Source organism: Centruroides vittatus, unplaced genomic scaffold (assembly GCF_030686945.1).
Source record: "Centruroides vittatus isolate TY-2023 unplaced genomic scaffold, ASM3068694v2 contig_120, whole genome shotgun sequence".
Lineage (NCBI taxonomy): Eukaryota > Metazoa > Arthropoda > Arachnida > Scorpiones > Buthidae > Centruroides > Centruroides vittatus.
This window is the reverse complement of record NW_027120768.1, coordinates 3,314,378-3,333,367: the sequence shown is the minus strand read 5'-3', so window position 1 is coordinate 3,333,367 and position 18,990 is coordinate 3,314,378. Positions and strand designations below refer to the sequence as shown.

The window sequence follows — 18,990 nt, the reverse complement described above, 5'->3', positions numbered from 1 at the left end:
TCACCAATTTTTGCACCGGTGTAACAATTTGGCAATGTAGGCTACTGTAACCTTATATGGCCAAAAAATCTTATAGTTTTAATTGATAAAACGTAATCTCTATTGAAAACCAAAAAGTTTTATGTACTGTAATTTATTTTAATAATTTACACGAACAACTTTTATTGATAAAATCTTACAATATTGTTGTATTGTTAATATCTATTTGAAATTAAATAAAATACAACTTTCTTTACTTATAATTACAGATGTTATATGTAGTGAGTAGTGTAATGTCAGAAGAGGTAAGATAGAATTATTAAAAGTATATATACATATATAAAAGACAAACTTAATATTTATTAATATAATGCTAATGTGTAAGTAAATAAATTACATTTATTAAATTACATATTAGAGATTAAAAACGAAAAGTAAATAATATTAAAATATTCTGATGCATTTTTCTAAATGATGTTTTTTTATTTTTAAAGTTGTCCATGGGTTGCTTTGCACAGCATATGGGCAACTTTAAAAAATATACAAAACAAACTTAAAAGCCTTATTAAAAAGCCTTAAATTAGCTTGTGCCTTAAAGTCTGTGATCACTGTTTTAGTTGAGTATTGATGAATGTTACGAGATTAATTAATCATATTCAGAGCCTTCTGCCTCTCTGCTTTAATCTCTGTGTAAGATATAAAATTATCGTTTACAAATATGAAATATTTTTTATATCGCCATAATAGCGCACTTTTCTTTAATCGCTGGATCTCGGGATAGAACATAATTGAATATCATTTACAATACATTGATTATTGCTAAGCATTACGTTTTGTTGTTTATTAAATAAAAGAGGATTCCGTGCAACGTTTATTTTTTTTTCTTTACTTTCGGTTTGTATAATTGAATGTTTGATTTCTTAATAAAGTAAATAACCTCTCGTTAAACAAATCATAAATATTTCAAAAGAAAATAACAAAGATATTAAAATATATATAGAACTATATGAAGTTTTTACGTTCAAGTTTGTTGATGAATTTGTTTTAGTAAAATTTACTCATATCCTGATGGGCAAATTCTTTTGAATTTTTTTTTTTGTTCATAACAGAGAATATTACAAGTTTACTAATACATACAAATTTTAAAATTCATTCTTTATATATTATTAGTTTTTTTTATTTTTTAATTTTTGCAAATTTTCTAATCTATCTTTTAATAATTGTTACGTATTGCTTTTCTAGTGCGAAAAATGTTGTGAGCAGGATGAAGATAAGATAACCAAGGTATGTACTGTACAGAGTGTCCATAATTAAAGTATACCACTTTAGACCATTCCGGAGACAAAACCGTTAGAGATAAATCGATAAAACTATACAGGCATGTTTATCTCGACATTGGAAAACTATGTACAAAGTTTCAAAAACAGTTACAATTTTCACCGCTAGGATCTATAACGGCGCAGCTGTCGCAGCAGCATTACATAATAGTAATGATATAAAGTCGTGTTGCAAACTTTTATCACCCGTAAACTACAGCAGAGCGGATGTTTGAGTAGCGTGCAAGATCACATCACACCAGTCTTTACGAGAGACATACCGTCTAGAACATATGGCGGTGAAAGGGTGATCTCTCGGCCTTTTACAATGCAATGGGCCTGCTCGTTCACCAATCTTACACCTGGTTACGGGCTATTCGAAAAGTAGGACTTATACAGATGAAGTTGCGAATTTATTAGAATTAAACTCAGAGTCGAGTCTCATTAGTCAAGTTGCTGTATACTGTTGCTAATTTGATAACATGATTGCAGTGTATGACGAGAATGGCAGAAAACACGTTGAAGAGTTTCTTTAATGACGTTGCAAACTGGCGCATTTATAGACCCTTAGCGGCGTACTTTAATAATAGACCCTGTATAATTTTCAATTAATTTTAACTTCTAATTAATATACTCATTTTCAATTATATGTTTAATTAAATATACCTGAAAATAATTAATGAATTATTTTATTTTTTGAAGTGTCTGGAGGAAAAGAAACTTGCTGTATGTTTTTATATTTATTTTTTTTTTAAATTTAAGCATTACTGTTATAAATTTTGAAATATTTTACGAGAAAAATATTAATATTATTTTCTACAGATAATAATAAATTTTAAATTTGTTTTAGGATAAAAACAATGTAAGTAGTTAACAATTACTTTGTTATGTAGATAACAATAAATTCAAATGTAAGTAGTTAACCATTACGCATGAATTATACCGCATTTATACATTATATACCGTACAAATTAATTGCACAAATTTGATGTTAACGAGAGTTTACATTTAGGTGTATATAAAATATATTATATATATATATATATATTATAAATTTTAATTGGTAGAGATTAAAAGTAAGATTAACAGTTAATATTTGAATAGGTAAGTGGTTAAAAGTTAATAGTAATAAATATAATTAATTTTGTTAGAATCCAGGGTTAATGATTTAATTTGTCAAATTAAATACCAAATTTTTAAGATAAATTTTTGATAGAATTTTATCTCTTTTGTAAAAATTGGACGAAGTTCTTGTTTAGATGGAAGAAAATGACACAGTTTCGTCGAAAGCGATAGTTTAGTGTGGGATTTCTCCCACTCTATCCGCAAACCGCCCAACTTCCGTCACGCGTCAGAAGCGTGGAGGCTTATTTCAAACAATACGATTGGAGGAGAATTCTTATAAAAGGTGATAGGTCACTCGTAAAAGCAAGCTAGCTAACTAACTATCTCAGTTCAACTTAAGTACAGTTTAGCGTAGCTCACTGCTCATCATCGGGCTTTTATCGTTGACCTACCATGAGGCAAGTTCGGACTTAAAGAATCTAGTCACATAGTTATGTGTGTTTCTCCTGAAGACATTAACTTGACATTAATCTCCAATGTAAGACAACTCAGTAATATAATTTATGTAAACTCTCTCTCAACACTCTCATCAATCATTTAAATATATTTTTCATTATAGTTGTATATGGAATATCTGAGTTCGTTTTATTAAATATATCTCTTAGCTCGTTCGATTTTCTTTATGCCTAAATCTACCGCCATACTTACGTTTAACATTTCCTTTAATTTAAGAACCAATTACATATGTATCTTGATTGTATGAGGTTAAAAATAGAAATAAAATGAATATATGAGCAATTACGTATTTTATAGGAAACTTTCAATAAGACACAATGCATGAATATGACAAATGTAAGTTCTAAAATTGATTTATTTTATTCACTGAACCAGAGCTAAGACTAGACCATGCTAAATGATATACTGTTTCTTTTTTTTTTTAACTGGAACGTGTCTTATTGGGCTAAGCGGGCGAAACTCATTTCTATGCACATAAATGTCATTGGATTTAAATAACTTCTTCGAAACCGCTTGACAGATCTCGACCAAATTTGGTATGGCCATTAAGTCTAGCTCGGTGAATTTCGTAAGCTATTTGCAATTCTGATCAAATTTTGTCCTTGAAAAATATCACCGGAAAACTTTGCCATAGACTTAAACTGGTTTATTGGGTGCGTACAAAGTGCGCGTAGCAGTTCGGTCCTGTTTACATGCGTAAACAAAGACATCCCTTGAGCTTTAAACAACTTAATCTGACAATTGCGTCCAAATTCAGTTTAACAGCTGTATAGTCGTTTTTATATTCGTAAATATCGCTGACTGGAAACATGAACAAGGCGAAAATTATTAAATACGAAATGAATTAAGATATTCTGAAGCAATGCTTGAAAGGAATTGAGTTTCTAAAATCACTACTAATAGCATTGCTTCTATTTTTAAACACATAATAAACTCTAGATTTAAGCACAATTCTCTCTTGGCAGAAGTTGCAGGCCTTGAACAGAATCAATGCATCCTAGTAAATACATACGAGTGTTTTGGGACATGTATGTAATATAATGGATAAATATATTTAATGTAAAAGAGCTACGTTAATCACACTAACTCACTGAAATTAAATATTTGAATAGAAGCAGACTTTTATAGAAAATCAAAATGGTACTGTAAGGGGACGTCGAATACATCAGCAGAAACACCAAAAATTCACATCCGGATATGATAAAATACTGCAAATTTTGCTTAATTGGGCTACATTTGGGAATAGATCATAAGGCCCAATCATACTGTTGGCCCAGTCATAGTGTGGTTATATTCAAATAAACGATGTTAAGCAAATTTTATTAGCCAAAAATACAGCCAAATACAGGAATGCACATCAACTAGCGAAATCATAAAATATATAGCAGAGGTGGGCAAGCAAGAGTTCAGTAGGAGCCGAAATGTAGGTTTTGCAAAATGCAATTTATTGCACCAACTTGGAAATAAATTACAAAATATTACATATATGGACCATTTGTTTTGAAAGCGGTGTAAGTCCAGTTTTGGAAAAAATTGAGAAATCAAATAATATACATACAATTTAGTGTAAACTTTTTATTTATAAACAATTCACACTTAGCATTTTAAAATAACCATACGCTTTGATCAATTAAAAATTCATTGGTAAATGACATTGCATAATCATTGATTATGAAAGTGGTGTAAGTCCATTTTCTGCAGTGTAATTAAGCACTCGGGCTGTCCATAAATTACATCTGCATTTTCCTTGAACTTTTACTCCCCCCTCTTGTCCCAGTTTGTCCAAGTTTTTGTAACCCTTTCCCTGTTTGGATGTCCAACATAATGCAACCCCCATTAAAACCTTCATCACTTTATGAATGATAGATACCATAAGTAGAAATGAAATATACAAGAAACTTTGAAATAAATGTAATAAAATGCATAAACTGTATAAAATTGAATGAAATAAATGGATGTCCACTAATGCTCAACCCCCCTTGTCCGACTTGTCTTAAGGGAGGGGGTTAACCCTCTCTTAAGACAAGTCACTCGCTTCCAGTGTGGACATCATTTATGGACAGCCTTTACAACAGAGGAATAAAACTATGAATTTTACCAACAAATGTAAAATTTGATGGAATGGAAAAAATCCATGTAATGAACCTAAATGAAAAGCAATGTCTAATGGTAAGCTCGTAATAATGATAAACTTATAAAATAGTTTAACGATAAGTAAATATTTTTAATATTCAGAATAAACAGCACTATTTTATTTCTTGTTATTATATATAAACAAAATCAGAATAAAACATAATGTGTTTCAAGTGAAACAGAATTTTACATAATAGAAATTTAATGAATTTTACAGTTCAGTAATTATGTAAGTGGTGTAAGTCCATTTATGGCCCAGAAAGAATATATTAGTTTAGTTAAATTCACACAGAAGTCTTTATGCAATCAAGCTTACATATTTCTAAAGTCATAGAAACATTGTCGAACTTAGTACACTTTATTTTTGAATCAACTAAAACGCAAATGTTTAAATATCTCGAAAGAAGAAAAAATGGATTTACACCACTTTCAAAATAAACGGTCCATATATAATTACATATTCTCACAAAATTGTGGAAATAAAATTGTAAAAGTAATAATAAAAAGCAGAAATTAACACTTTCACCAAGAGCCGCATTTGTCCATGTCTGATATATAGGGCGCGTTTTTTTATGCAGCGCTCGAGAAGCGTTTTACAGCTAATCCTCTGAAACCCGAAATGGCCAACGCTGCTGGTGACGTCATTTCGCTACACTTTCGCTGCATAAAAAAACGCGCCCATAGTATGTTTAATTTTTCAATAGTCCAAACCGGCTTTAAGTATTCCAACTTGGCGACCTTAATTGTCTTTCACTAGAAAGGCTAGTTGATAAGCAACAAAATACGCAAACTAATGATACCATTGTTAAATATGAAACGGATTATTCCATTGGTTGCTACTTAGCTACTTGCTACAGTTTCTTTCTGGAACCTCCTGTAGAGTTCAAACTGGTTTGGTAAACAAACAAGATTAGACACTAAAATCGCTTCGTTCTGTTTCAACCTTCTTTTAGGCCTAGCAAATTCGATAAGAATATATGGGAATATTTTTATTTTAAACCAATACGACTGCAAACTTGCGATAACTAACATATTTGCGATACAACTAGAAGCACAGTCTTTAGTTTGCCATTCAATTGTAGTCATCACAGTCTCAAATATGCACGCATATTTACATTAAATGCATTGACTTATTCATGTTCTCTGGTTGTGGCTCAAATAAATGGCTGTCCCACATAACTGGTGGCTCCATTACACGGAATCTACTGTATTGTATACACTACGAGGTGGTAAAATTCAATCTCAACACGCGGCATTGTTCCAGAGGTCGTTTAACACCAAAATCATCTGCTTTCTTTCAATTATGTATATTATTACAGTCCGACCTCTGAAGAACGGACAGTCACGGGAATGGCCTTCATTTTGTTCTTATTTTGTGGGCATTATGAATTTCGATTGCATGAGTTTGTTCTGTATTATGTTGTAATTACTATGTTTTATCGTAATGTTTACTATTTTTAAATAAAACTGAAAACTTTAATTAAAGAAATAGTAAATATTCAGGAAAACTTACGTGGCCAGTCCGTTTGTCAGGCGCGAATCGGATTTCTGTCCGATAGGAAAAATTTAAAACCTGTTTTTGTTCGCGAATAGAGCATGATAAGAAAGTTGAAACAATGAGTCAACGAGTATAAATTTCTCAATGTACTGTAACTTAAGATATTATTTTACTCGTACTTTGCAACGTAATAGCATTTGAACACATCTTGTACATTTTATGATCGTTATAATTGTATGTTTTAAAAGCATTCGATTTAACAGACTTACAACAATTGCGTACATCCATTTCCCCGAAATACTCCGTTAAATCGAGGGTTCACCGTAGTTCATTGCAGTATTTGCGTGTTTTCAGCGAGCATTTTAACTGCATAGATATTTAAATTGGAAGAATCTTAAATGTGTTCGTGTCGCGAAAATATCTAGTCTTGGTTCTGTTAAAACAATCTTTAAAATATTCTAGAAATAACGAGTTTTTAAATTTTTGTTCTTTCTCATTTCTTTTTTATTTTTTAAAATATATATAGACCTACAGAGTAAGTATTATTTTTATTATTTAATTTACGGAAAGATTAATTGAATTAATTAATTTACGGAAAGTGACTTCATTTCATTTATATAATTTATAGGGTCTTTCATATGTTTTTAAACAATATTGTACATAATCGAATAAGCAATCTTTTGATTTATGGCATTCTTCCATCTATATTGAATTGAACGAGATACAGCCAGGATCTTTCAGAATTATAAACTTGAAAATTACCAAATATCATTGTGAAGAAAATATTTAAAATATAAATGAAATTTTTATATAAATACGATTAAAATGTTTTATTATTATTAACTGCATGTTCAATAATTCAGAGAAATAAAGTTAATAGAAAGTAAATTAATCTTTTTAATACTATTTTAAAAATACAAGGAAATTTTCGTCATTTTAATCTAAAGACAGAACAAACTTTTTTCTTACATTCTATTCATCAATATATAATTTGATTGAAATGCTTTAATAGATAATGTTCGACGACAAAGTTTATTATAATTTCGTCAATATATTTTCTAAATATAAATGCATTTACGAGGTATCTTCTGAACGATTCGAAGATCTTCTGAAACTGGTCGCGGACTTCCAGGGATACATGGACGGCGGATTGGAAAACACAATATAAAATTCTATCAGTACCGGTATATGTTTATGCGATGGGAATATAAATGTTCCCCGTTTCTGCTTCACATTTGAAAATACAAGTTCTGAGCGTGATTTTTGTACATGGAAAACAGTTTAAAACTCTTCTTAAATGAAATTTTAGATTGCAACATTCTGACATAAGGTATCTTACAAAGACTATGAATTCGTTCTGTTAGATTGTTCGAAAAGCATAAACATGCTCGTTATATTTTCGGACTACCTTATTATGGAGTTTCAGTAACAGATTCTGAATGATTAGTTAAATCTTACTTCGATGAAAATGATATTTAATCTGTATATTACACGAGTGTTGCTAGTTTTCGGTTAACAACGAAATTGGTGGAATTACTGAACAGGATTATAAAGGATAGTTTATTTTGCATATATCATCTGTAAAGTTTTCTACTTTCTTTGACTTAAATACGATACATTAGAAACGTTCTGTGACGGAAGTCGCGTCATATAATGTTTCTAATGTATCGTCATTAAAAAAATCCAATTAAACGATTACACAGCTAGTATAAGTGGAAGAGTAATAAACCCTACACATAAAATGAAGTACAGCCAATAAACTTCCAGAATTTGTTGAGCGAAGCTCTTTGTGATCGAAGCGGAGTTTTCTATATGATCGAAATTTAAAGCAACGTCACAACCACTAGACATGATTTTTTTACAAATACAGTATGTACATTACTGTACCATTCAATAAAGCAGATGTCGTAATGAAGCCGGAATTTTCAAATTCGATTCATGAGCTGCGATATTCCAGGACAAAATTCACCATGTAAAGTCTATGGTCCGATTGCCAATTGTAAGTTTAAAGTCATACAGGACCACTAAGCATGAGTTTCTGCAAATACAGTCCGTTGCAAAATAAAATAGTCATTGTGAAATAATGACGTTAATAAAGAAATAATAAATACATTATGGAACTGATTCTATGCAGAGAAAAATACACTCTGGATAAATATAGAGCTCCATAATTAATATGTAATAAGTCAGTCACCCCTTATCCAAATTGGTGTAACTAGATTCCCAATTTCTTGTGATTTTGCCACATAAAAGGTCTTTTTTCACTTTCGTATTTGTATGCAAAGAACAATATAAAACAATAGAAGGGGGTTGATTATTGGTTTCTTATAATATGGTATAATAATAATTTTATCAAAAAACAGAAATAAAATAAAAATATAAATGAATCGGAACAATGCTGTATACGATGTACTTGTCGCAAAATGATAGAAGCATTTAAATTACAATTAATATTAAAAACAGCCACGGGACTGGTACATTAGTGATGAATTTTTGAAGAATATTGTTATAAAATCCAAGATATGTTAAAGGTTTCTTTATGGAAAGAGGAAAATTATTTTCTTAGTTTGAAGAAGGTCAAATAACTGAACTATAAAAATTCAAATTCAAATTCAAACTTTTAACAACTGACATTTGTAAAAGACTGAATTATTCTCATCTTGTTGTTGCAAATTACGTCAATTCAAGTGGAGAATATGGAATAAAATAGTCATCTGGAATACCTCCTGTCAAAATAGAGTAACTTGCAAGAAAATTACCAATTCTACAATGACTCAGAGGCAAATTGTATCTCCTCCAGCCATGTGTCAAAATTAGCAGTATACAAAGTTATCAAATAATGACCTATCAAAGTAAGAAAATTAAACAAATTCTGCCTCTAAATAAAAGCCAAATAGAGTAATGCTTGGCGTGGACTAAATATCACATGACATGGACTAATAAATGGCAATAATAGATAAGGAGTAATGACAAGAAATTCAGCGTTGATGAACCAGATGGTTGGAAAAGCTATTGGCAAGATATTAGCAAAAATGACTTAATTCATTCAAGACGGCAGCAAGATGGTGGAAGTGTTACGGCATAATATGCACGTGGATGAGGTGGTATGACAAATTTTGTTTTTATCATTGGTCGTGTTAATGATGTACGATATTAGCAAGTACTAAATTTACGTTTAATTCATTTGCAGAAAATATTGGAGAGAAGTTTTTCTTATTTCTACAATATAACGCAACCACTCATAATACAAAACCATTTTGAAACTGATTTTTCTGGTAGTGTTTCTGGCATGGACTGGTCCACACGCTCTCCTGATGTTAATCCTATAGAAAACATGTTTTGTATCATAGCAACAAAAATATATATCAATGGAAAGCAATATACATCGGTGGAATCATTGAAAAGGCAAACACTGATGTTTGGCACACAATTACAGATCAGGAGAAGAAAAATATTAGTAAAACAATGTCAGATAGAGTTTACGAAGTAACGTAAAAAAGGTAGACATATTGCTTATTAGCAATAAGTAAAATTACATATGATTTAAATGTTGAAGTGGCTCTATCATTTTGGGATAAATGTAACCTAAGTTATACTACATCGTTAAAATTCATACTTATATTTTTGTGAGATCCCGGGTGGGAGGTAAGAGGAAGTCGTATCTCTCTTTCCGGCGACAGGTCGCGGACCCGCTCACTTGTACAGGATGGCAGTTACGTTGGATGCGCGTTACGCGTTACGCGAGTGGAGGAGGTCAGTGAAGCCGACGATAAGGCGTGGCCGACAGTCGAGGCAAGACACCATTTTATAAAAAAACAAGGTTTATTAGGAGTGAAACTAATGCACGAGTACAACGCGTGGTCGCGTGAGAGAAGGGGCTGAGAGAGAGTGTTTACAAGATCGGTTTTATACCTCTTCCTTTAATTCCGTGGAAGACGGATTCGTTCAATATCCAATTACTATAGGGCACAATATCCAAGTAAAAATAAGTCACACTTATACTCCGATTCTGAAAGCGAATTATCCAAAGTAGGCACAAAAACTTCTTGACTCCGACGACCGGCGCTAAGTACACTGCTTGAAAGATGACTAGCAAATTCCACTGAGGGGGAAAGAAGCGGCTTTTATAGTTTCGCGGTGAGAAATTATGTCACGAAACCGATTGTTTAGACGTTAAAAGTGTCATCGGAATTAAAACAATTGATAGTATTGGTCGGTAACGGTAAACTTTACGTTTTGAACGCGTGAAAACGTTTATCTTTTTATAGAAAGGGTTATTAAAATCCCACGAACTCCGAAGCTCGTTTATGAGTCATTTGGGGGATACTTCAGGAAATCCAATAGATCCCGGATTTCACATTTTTATTTCATTACCGTTTTCGATAAAATTATTATTATATGATATTAGAATAAAGAGATAGTTAATTGTCTTCTATTGTTTTGTAATGTCGTGTTTATTTCTTCGTTAATGGCATCATTTCACAGTGGCTCTATTATTTCGTAACGCACTGTATGCGTAACTCGGCAAAACCGATGTCGTGAAACAGCCGGAATTTTGAAATTTCATAAATGAAATTTCAAAATCCGGCTTTTTCACGCCGCAACATGTTAATGAAGTTTACGAATTCTGTTAATTTACATCGATCTCTACGACAGACATTTAACGTATACGATGTCATGAAGAAATTTATTTTTGAAAACACGCACGTGTGTATCGTACGGCTGCACGTGTGCATATTTTCAACGTTTCTATCGGTTATGACGATGGACATGCATGTCCTTCCCGAGGTTTAAACTTCTTTAATAAGAACGTTAGAAGCATGTCACCACATTTGTGTTTTCGTGTCTAGCCGAAACGGATAAACCTTAGCCGCGGAGTTCAGTTTCGTTTTCTTAGAAAATACGTAGTAATATCAGAAGCTCTTTTTTGGCTTTTTATTTTTAATGATGGTTACCACAGAAATGTCGCTAATCAGTTAGTTTATCAGTGCATTTACATTTAATTTACATTGACAGAGCAGTGCAGTGCTCTTGTAAGCTAAAACAAGCTGTCCCACGTTAGAGCATGCTCTTATAAGCGAAGCAGGACGTGTTTTAAATACAGTACTTGAAAACAAATGATTTATCATATACAAGACCATGCTCTTATTTTCGCAGAAATGCAGTAAGAATAATCTCTTAAGAATTGATTGATGGGAACACAGCATATGAACGATCTTCCAAGTAAAAGGAGGCTGGCCCCTATTTAGGTGTAAAACACGTGAAACTCTGGAAACTACGCGACTAGCCCACTGATAGCACCACTGAACACTGGACGCGCGACCAGTGTTCAGTGGTGTTATCCACTCGGACACTGGTGGAACTCCTATGAATAACATACTGTACTTTTATTACACGCCATACGTAACGCTATATGTATTATGAATAAACAATCCTTTTACCATCTTTTGTACATTATTCTATTTAATATTTATTTTCATAAACATATACGAAATTAATGGTACATTTATTCATTGTGTCTATATACGATCAAAGCATATTCGGTTTCAGGTTTTATGTATGACATTATTTGCATAAAATTGTAAACATTACATAACTAGATTAACTGCAGAACAAATGTTCCAAAATAATACTCTTTTTAATTTAAATAATAATTATTATTCCCTTTCTAAAATTCTTAAACAAGATATTAAATACACTGCTGTAATTGTTTATCGTGGTATATATTTATTTCTTCCAAATATTCATCAAGTCACTGTCTTTAGTTTTCTCTTTTATTCTTTCTTCCATCCTTCGTTCTTGTTCCGGAGTGAAATAATTTTTCCAATCTCCAACAACGCCTTTACGAACGAATTCTACTTCATTATTTTTAACCAACCACGAATGTTCTGCCATGTATTTGTTAAAAGCTTTAACCCCTGATGGCATATTATCTGAAGTTTTAGAAGTTGGTGAAAAAATATGTTTAAATGATTCATTTAATGAATTCTTCATATAATGAATGCTGCTGTATTCGAGAACTTTATCGAGAATATCAGGGTTATTGGTTAATGTTTTGTAATGCTCTTCACCCAGAAACTTTGCAAGTTTCAATATTTCATTTTTTGTGTCGACTTTCAAATCTTCGTATGTTACAAAATGGATGTTAGGTTCGTTCTTATGTTCGTACCACGATAAATGATGGTCGAAATAATCTCCATAATCAGTTTGGCCGTTTATGAACATTTCAAAAAATTCATCAAAGGTTCCATCGCTAAAATTATAAGAAGGTAATGATTTTGTATGATGATAAAAAGACACACAACAATCCTTGGGATTTCGTGCCACGTATATATATTTAGCCTGAGATGAAAATGGTATCAAATGGAAAGGCAAATGTGTTTTAATTGGGCCCGGATCAGTCATATATTCCATTGCATCCACACCTGTGAATTCTAAGAAAGGCGAGTTTTGTAAATAATCTCTTGCATCGATTACGGGTCTTCCTTTCCTCATCATAACTGCAACGATATATTGCATCCATGTTGTTCCACATTTGGGATAAGTAACTACAAACAGATCTCCAGGCTTTGGCTTATAATCGATTGCAGATTTCAGAGCTTCTAATGAAAAGCCTCCAGGCATTCGTATGTAAGGATTATCATTATAATTCGGTCTTTTAAGTTTTGCGGACAAAACGGAAGGTGAATCTACTGTATTAAATAAAGCGGTTAGTTATAAATACATAAAAATATTTATTAATTTACATTTTAATTCTAAATCATAAGAAAAGTATGCTATTCACAATTGATACTTAGCCACTGATAGATAAGAGAGTACTGCCTTGTATGGGATAGTTAGCAACTAATTACTATAGTATTGAGTGTTCGAGAACAAGTTGATTGACATTGTAATTATAGAGGTTAAAGTTAGTGGTTAATTAGAGTATTAAAAATCTTTGGGAAGTCAGATCAAAGGCTATGTTGGCCTCTGTATTACTGTAACGTGATTAAAATTTCTAACAACAAAGCGAGACATTTTTTGATGTTTTTAATTCTTTCCGCTTTGTGGCAATTAAGAGTTTTTTCATGTGTATGATCAGTTCGGCCATGCTTACAATGGTCAACGATCGGATGTTGAGGAACGGAGCTCGATACGTCTTCGATGGTCTGTCCATGAAAATTTCCTAAAAAGTTCTGTCTCGGATTCTATCTCTATCCCCAGAGTGGTACTTGATGCCTTAACTGTCTCGGCCATCCCTCAATACGAAAATGCTACTTTTGGTTTTTTAATTGCACTGGTTCACTGTCGCAATCGAAAACTCTCAGTAGGCTACCCGAACACAGACCACAAGTTCTACGGAATAACTAGAACATTTTAGAATAATTTCATAGTTCTCAATTTTTGTAATCAAATACTATCATTTTTAGTTGGTTTAATTTGAATGAAACTTAGTAATAAAATGTTTCTTAAATATGTACAACTGAGTTTACTATAAAATGAACATTATTGTTATTGTGAAAGTAAAGGACAATAGGCCAAACGCAACGCTTTTTACTAAAAAGCTCCATTGTGCACTCCACAGGAGATTAGAAGTCTAATTTCTTTAAATAAAGCAGATCTTTGAACAAAAACTGAGGGACAACACCAGAGCTCGACAAAGTGGGACCCAGATAAACAGGTCTACTTGAGTAAAGTATCACACTCACAAATCACACAAATCAGATGTAGAGGAGTCTTTTCAGCAGATCCACAAAACCGGCAAAAGGCTGAGAAGGTTTCACTCGGCACAAATGTTTACGAAAGTGATTAAACCTAGTCACAGCACCTACCAAAGAGCGAACACAATTTAAATCGAAAGCCAAAATACTCTTAATTCGTCCAGAAAGCAGGTTAGGCAAATAATTCTTATTATGCTTTAAACCAGGAATTAACTTTCAGTGCATAGAATTATTGGAGGCAGTCAATTCTCTGACAGCTCTAAAAATATTATTTTAAGAAATACTGAAAGCTGGTTTTGGCCCATACAAAGGGATATTAAACCTGCCTGATGAGTAAAATAGCACTTACTTTGCCAACGATACCATCAAGTCATGGCACCCACTGTGTTTCAAGCAGAGTTCTAGTAGCCAGCACACTAACGAGTAAATACTCCCCAAACAAGTTTCAAAGTAATCTTACAATTAAAAGGTTGAGATTTAAGTGTTGTATGAAAACTGAAACACTGTTCTCAAACCTGTCTTTAGACATTAATAGAATTAATTTTTATGATAACTAAATTTTTATTTAATAAGTCACTCAGCTAGAATTTACTGATCAGGAACGACCGTCGGAATCCGGTATTGCATAGAAAAAGAGGTGACTACAACCCTTAAAAACTTCCAAAAAAAATGGTTTTCAATGCCGTTTTGACAAATAGTATGGATGTTATTAGATATGTTTAGCTGCAGATGCTTACTTTGAAAAAGAATTTCTGTAAATGCTCGTACTATTAACGTAATAAAAATTATGTTAACAGATTATGAGATCTTCAATCCTACTATTGACTTTAACATTGCTACTGACAACTGTTTTTCAATAATTCACATTCCTGTAAAAAAACAATTATCAATTGCAACGCTGTCATTTATAGCCTCAAAAATTAATATAAAAATAAGTTTTTTATTTTAATATATTTGAATTATATTATTAATAATAAACGACTGTTTTCTAAGAGAGATCATTTTCGTTTCTAGTAATTGTCAAATATTTTACGAGATTATTTTATTAGTTAATTAATAAGAATTTTTTTGGTTTAAGTTTTTAGAGTTTTGTATATTACAGTATGCATTTTGATTAACTTATATAATAATAAAACAATTTATAAAATATGTTTTCAATAATAGCACAGTAAAGTGAAGTGTTGGACTTAAATACGTCTACTGCATTAGATCTTAATCTTTTCCTATCACCTCATTCCATAAATATTTAAATGTAATTTTCATCTAAAATATCTTCCTATCTAAGCAGAAAGAATCGTTTCAATTGAAGACAAATGATTTACTCTAATTTTAAGGATAGTTTCCCTTTCTTAATTGCTTGATTTACACTCAAGAAATTAAGGAAAGGACCATTCATGGCCAGTCATCGACACAAACATTTACATCTAGGTTAAGGACTTAGAACAAAAAGTATATAATTATAAACAGAGATTTGATATCGAGTACACTTTATTAAGATCTCCCACCTTGTAAGTGCTTTCACCCAAAATTAAGAATCACTGCTCTAGTCCTGAATCGAATAAAAATAAAATTGTACGATTTATTTTATTTATTGGATAATTTATCGTCAGAAAATATAATAAAATGTAGGTGATGCAATGGCACTTTCTTACGCAATAAAAGTAAGATAAATTCGTGTCATGTTAAATTGAAAAAAAAAAGAACCACCGAAATCGGTCAACTGTAACTCATTCCGATAAAAGAAACTAACAGGAAAAAAACAACTAGAAAAAAATCGTAACAGCTTTATAGACGAGAAAGAATTTCAAGTGTTTCTTTCCGATAGATTTAATAAAATATTAACGAATAACGATACGGAATAAAGTAGAAAATTTGAAATTAATATTTACAGGACATAAATAAAATAAGTCTAATCTTTACCGGAATGTTGTTATAAACAATATCAAGGACGAGTCTAGTCAGTGAAGGACACAAATTCTTAGTCATACAGAAATACATTGAACGAATAGTTAATGTTATATTTTTATCGAAAGTTTTTGAGTGAATAATTAATAAAATATTAGAAAATTAGAATGATGATAATGGAGTACGGTTCTCGATATCTCACAAAAGACTATACGTATAATATTACATATGCAGCATACGTATATCGTAATCACTGTGCCTACAGTGACGAGTCACGCCACTTTCAAACCAATGTTTGGCCTTTTAAATAATTAATTACGGTGTTTTATTAACAAATATTCAGAATCACCCACGTGCAAACAATCAAAGACGAATTACAAAGAAAAAAAAATACATTCGAAATTTAAATATATTTGAATATTTTACAAAAATATAAATAGAAAGGAATTTCTAATTAATATATTTTATACGATTGAGAACAATAAAAATTTTGTTATTCAGTATTATAAAGGGAAGCGCATAGTGAACTTAGAAAAACCCTACCATTATTATTGTCCAAATCTTCACTCATTTTTCAATATTCTGTTTATTTCTGTCCGAATACTATCTCAAATAAAACCGTAAAAACCTCGAGAATTAATTATTATTGTGACTGTCACGTGGTGTCACGCGCTTGCGAAAAACATTATACACCTATCATGAAGGGTGGACGATTTTTCTGACGCCACCTAGGTGTTTAATTCGCGCCTAAGTCGCGAATAAGGTTCGTCCTAGGTTATGGTAAGTTAGTTTAGTTAGTGAGTAACTTAATGTTTAATAATAATAATAATAATAAATAAATAAATAATTTGGGGTGTTGCCTGTTTGTCTCTGTCAGTCCGTTCGTCTCGTCTAGTTTATCATTGTGTTCGTTTGCTTTTCGCGCTGTCTGTCTAGCTGTTAAGTAGTATTAAGCGCTCGCGTTCAGTTTTATTAGTATTAAGTATATATAAGTCTTCCTACTAACAGCCACTTGGCACTTACTTCTACACCTAGGTATTCGTGGCGATTGGTGTTCGCTACACTCAGGTTTTCGTTTAGACCCTTCGGGGACTACGGCCTTGCAGCCTAAAAACTGCACGCCAACATCAATCATATAGGAAACTGTAGCCATACGTACGCCGTTCAATGGGATCCTACCTTTCTCTGCTGTCTATCTCCTCTCTCTCATTCTCCTCCCCCTTTCCCTTACCCTCTTTTCCGCCGGCTAAACACCTCGTGTACGGCCGTTGTCTTTCTCGTATGTATGTAACGTGAAATGTAGAATATACAACACAACACCAGTTTTTAATAAATAGTATTATTTTTTAACATAGAAAATTGCTCCTTTTCGAAGAATTTACAGTTCTGTAACGTTCGCATCAGTTCAGAAGTCAGAATTAAGTATACCTATATTAAGTAATTTATCATACATGAAAAAATAATTGTGATTTACCTGCATTTTGTTTTTTTCCCTCTTGTTTGCCACTTTTATCCGGAAAAACGTTGCCCATCCCTGCTATACATGTTCCTTTATTAACCAATCAAAAAAATTTCTCCAATTGATAAAACCGCTTTATGTATAACCAGATTAGGACCAAATGTAGTGTAATAAGTGATAAACATATAGAAACTTTTTACATTTTTATCACTTATTATATTATTTTCATATAAATAAATAACGACTAACCCGTTACAATATGAGACATTCAGAATTGTTTTCACCTTTCGTCTTCTTTCCAGTAATCGTACGTCAAAGCAGTTATCTTTATTAGTGTCATTACCAAAGTCAACCATTATAAATTATTACCAAATTAAATTAATTAAAATGTAAGAATTTGATAAGAATGAAACTCGTAATCACTTTACGAGTGAAAAATTGATGGTGAAAATTTTTATGAAAACTAAAAGTGCAGCGCTGTAACTGTAACAAAATTCTTGTATATTTCATATTGTATATACAGTAGAGACTCGTAAATCGGCACCCCGGTAATCAGAATCGCTGGTAATCGGCACGATTTTCAGTCGGACTGTGTCGTGCTGAATCGAACGTTTTTGATACTAAATTTACTTCTAAAGTATAATTTTCATGTTTTTATATTCTTCAATATATTTATTTTGTTTGTACAAAATGCAGAAATAATTTTTAACGATACGATAGCCTCGATTATTATTATAAAAATTTTCGTTAGGCTTAAAATCGACGAAAATTCAACACGAAGCGACACGCAACGGAGAAAAATTTGAACATCGGACAGATTAATATATTTTTTCGTACATAAACCGTAATCGGAACAAATCCCTAATCTGAACAACCTCAGTCCCCAATTGATTCCGATTTTCGGTTCACTACTGTATTATAAAAAGCTTATAACACAAATTTTTCTTGTATACAAGTGCTACATGTTACTTGTTACAATAGATTTATTGCAACAAATTTTTATTTTTTATTAAAATTGTAGCTTATTTATTATTGATTGTAAGTAACTTCGCGGGCCCACCAGTAGCCAAGCTGTTCCGTTTCCCCGAACACCGGTTTCGCGCCTCGCCTGGACGGGCTGGTCACGTGGATTTTCCGAGTTTTCTCCACGTCTGTAACGCCTGAATAGGGGCCAGTTACCCTCAAAAAGACCTCCCTGAAGACATTCCCTCTAGGCAGATCGCCCAAGTGTTGTGTTGCGTTGCCGTAACTTAACAAACAAGTAACTTTATGCAACCGCAATTGGTTACGAGTAGTAATTTGTTTGAAAACATTTTTCTTATATTTACTTGTAAAGCTGGTAACAACCACAAGTATTTTATGCCAATGGCTTCTAGCCAAACCCACGGTTGATTTTAAAAAATGCCCTCCCATAGTACG

At 32.0% G+C, this 18,990-nt stretch overlaps 1 protein-coding gene across 1 annotated transcript; it reads right to left on the bottom strand.

Moving 5' to 3' along the window:
* Window positions 1-11,994: 11,994 nt before the first annotated feature.
* Window positions 11,995-16,765, bottom strand: LOC136983956 (sulfotransferase 1C2-like). Its single transcript, XM_067280855.1, has 2 exons — window positions 16,656-16,765; window positions 11,995-13,199 (listed from the first exon to the last, which is right to left on the bottom strand). The coding sequence occupies exons 1-2, from the start codon at window positions 16,681-16,683 to the stop codon at window positions 12,235-12,237; spliced, it is 993 nt and encodes a 330-aa protein (XP_067136956.1). The 5' UTR covers window positions 16,684-16,765; the 3' UTR covers window positions 11,995-12,234.
* Window positions 16,766-18,990: the final 2,225 nt, after the last annotated feature.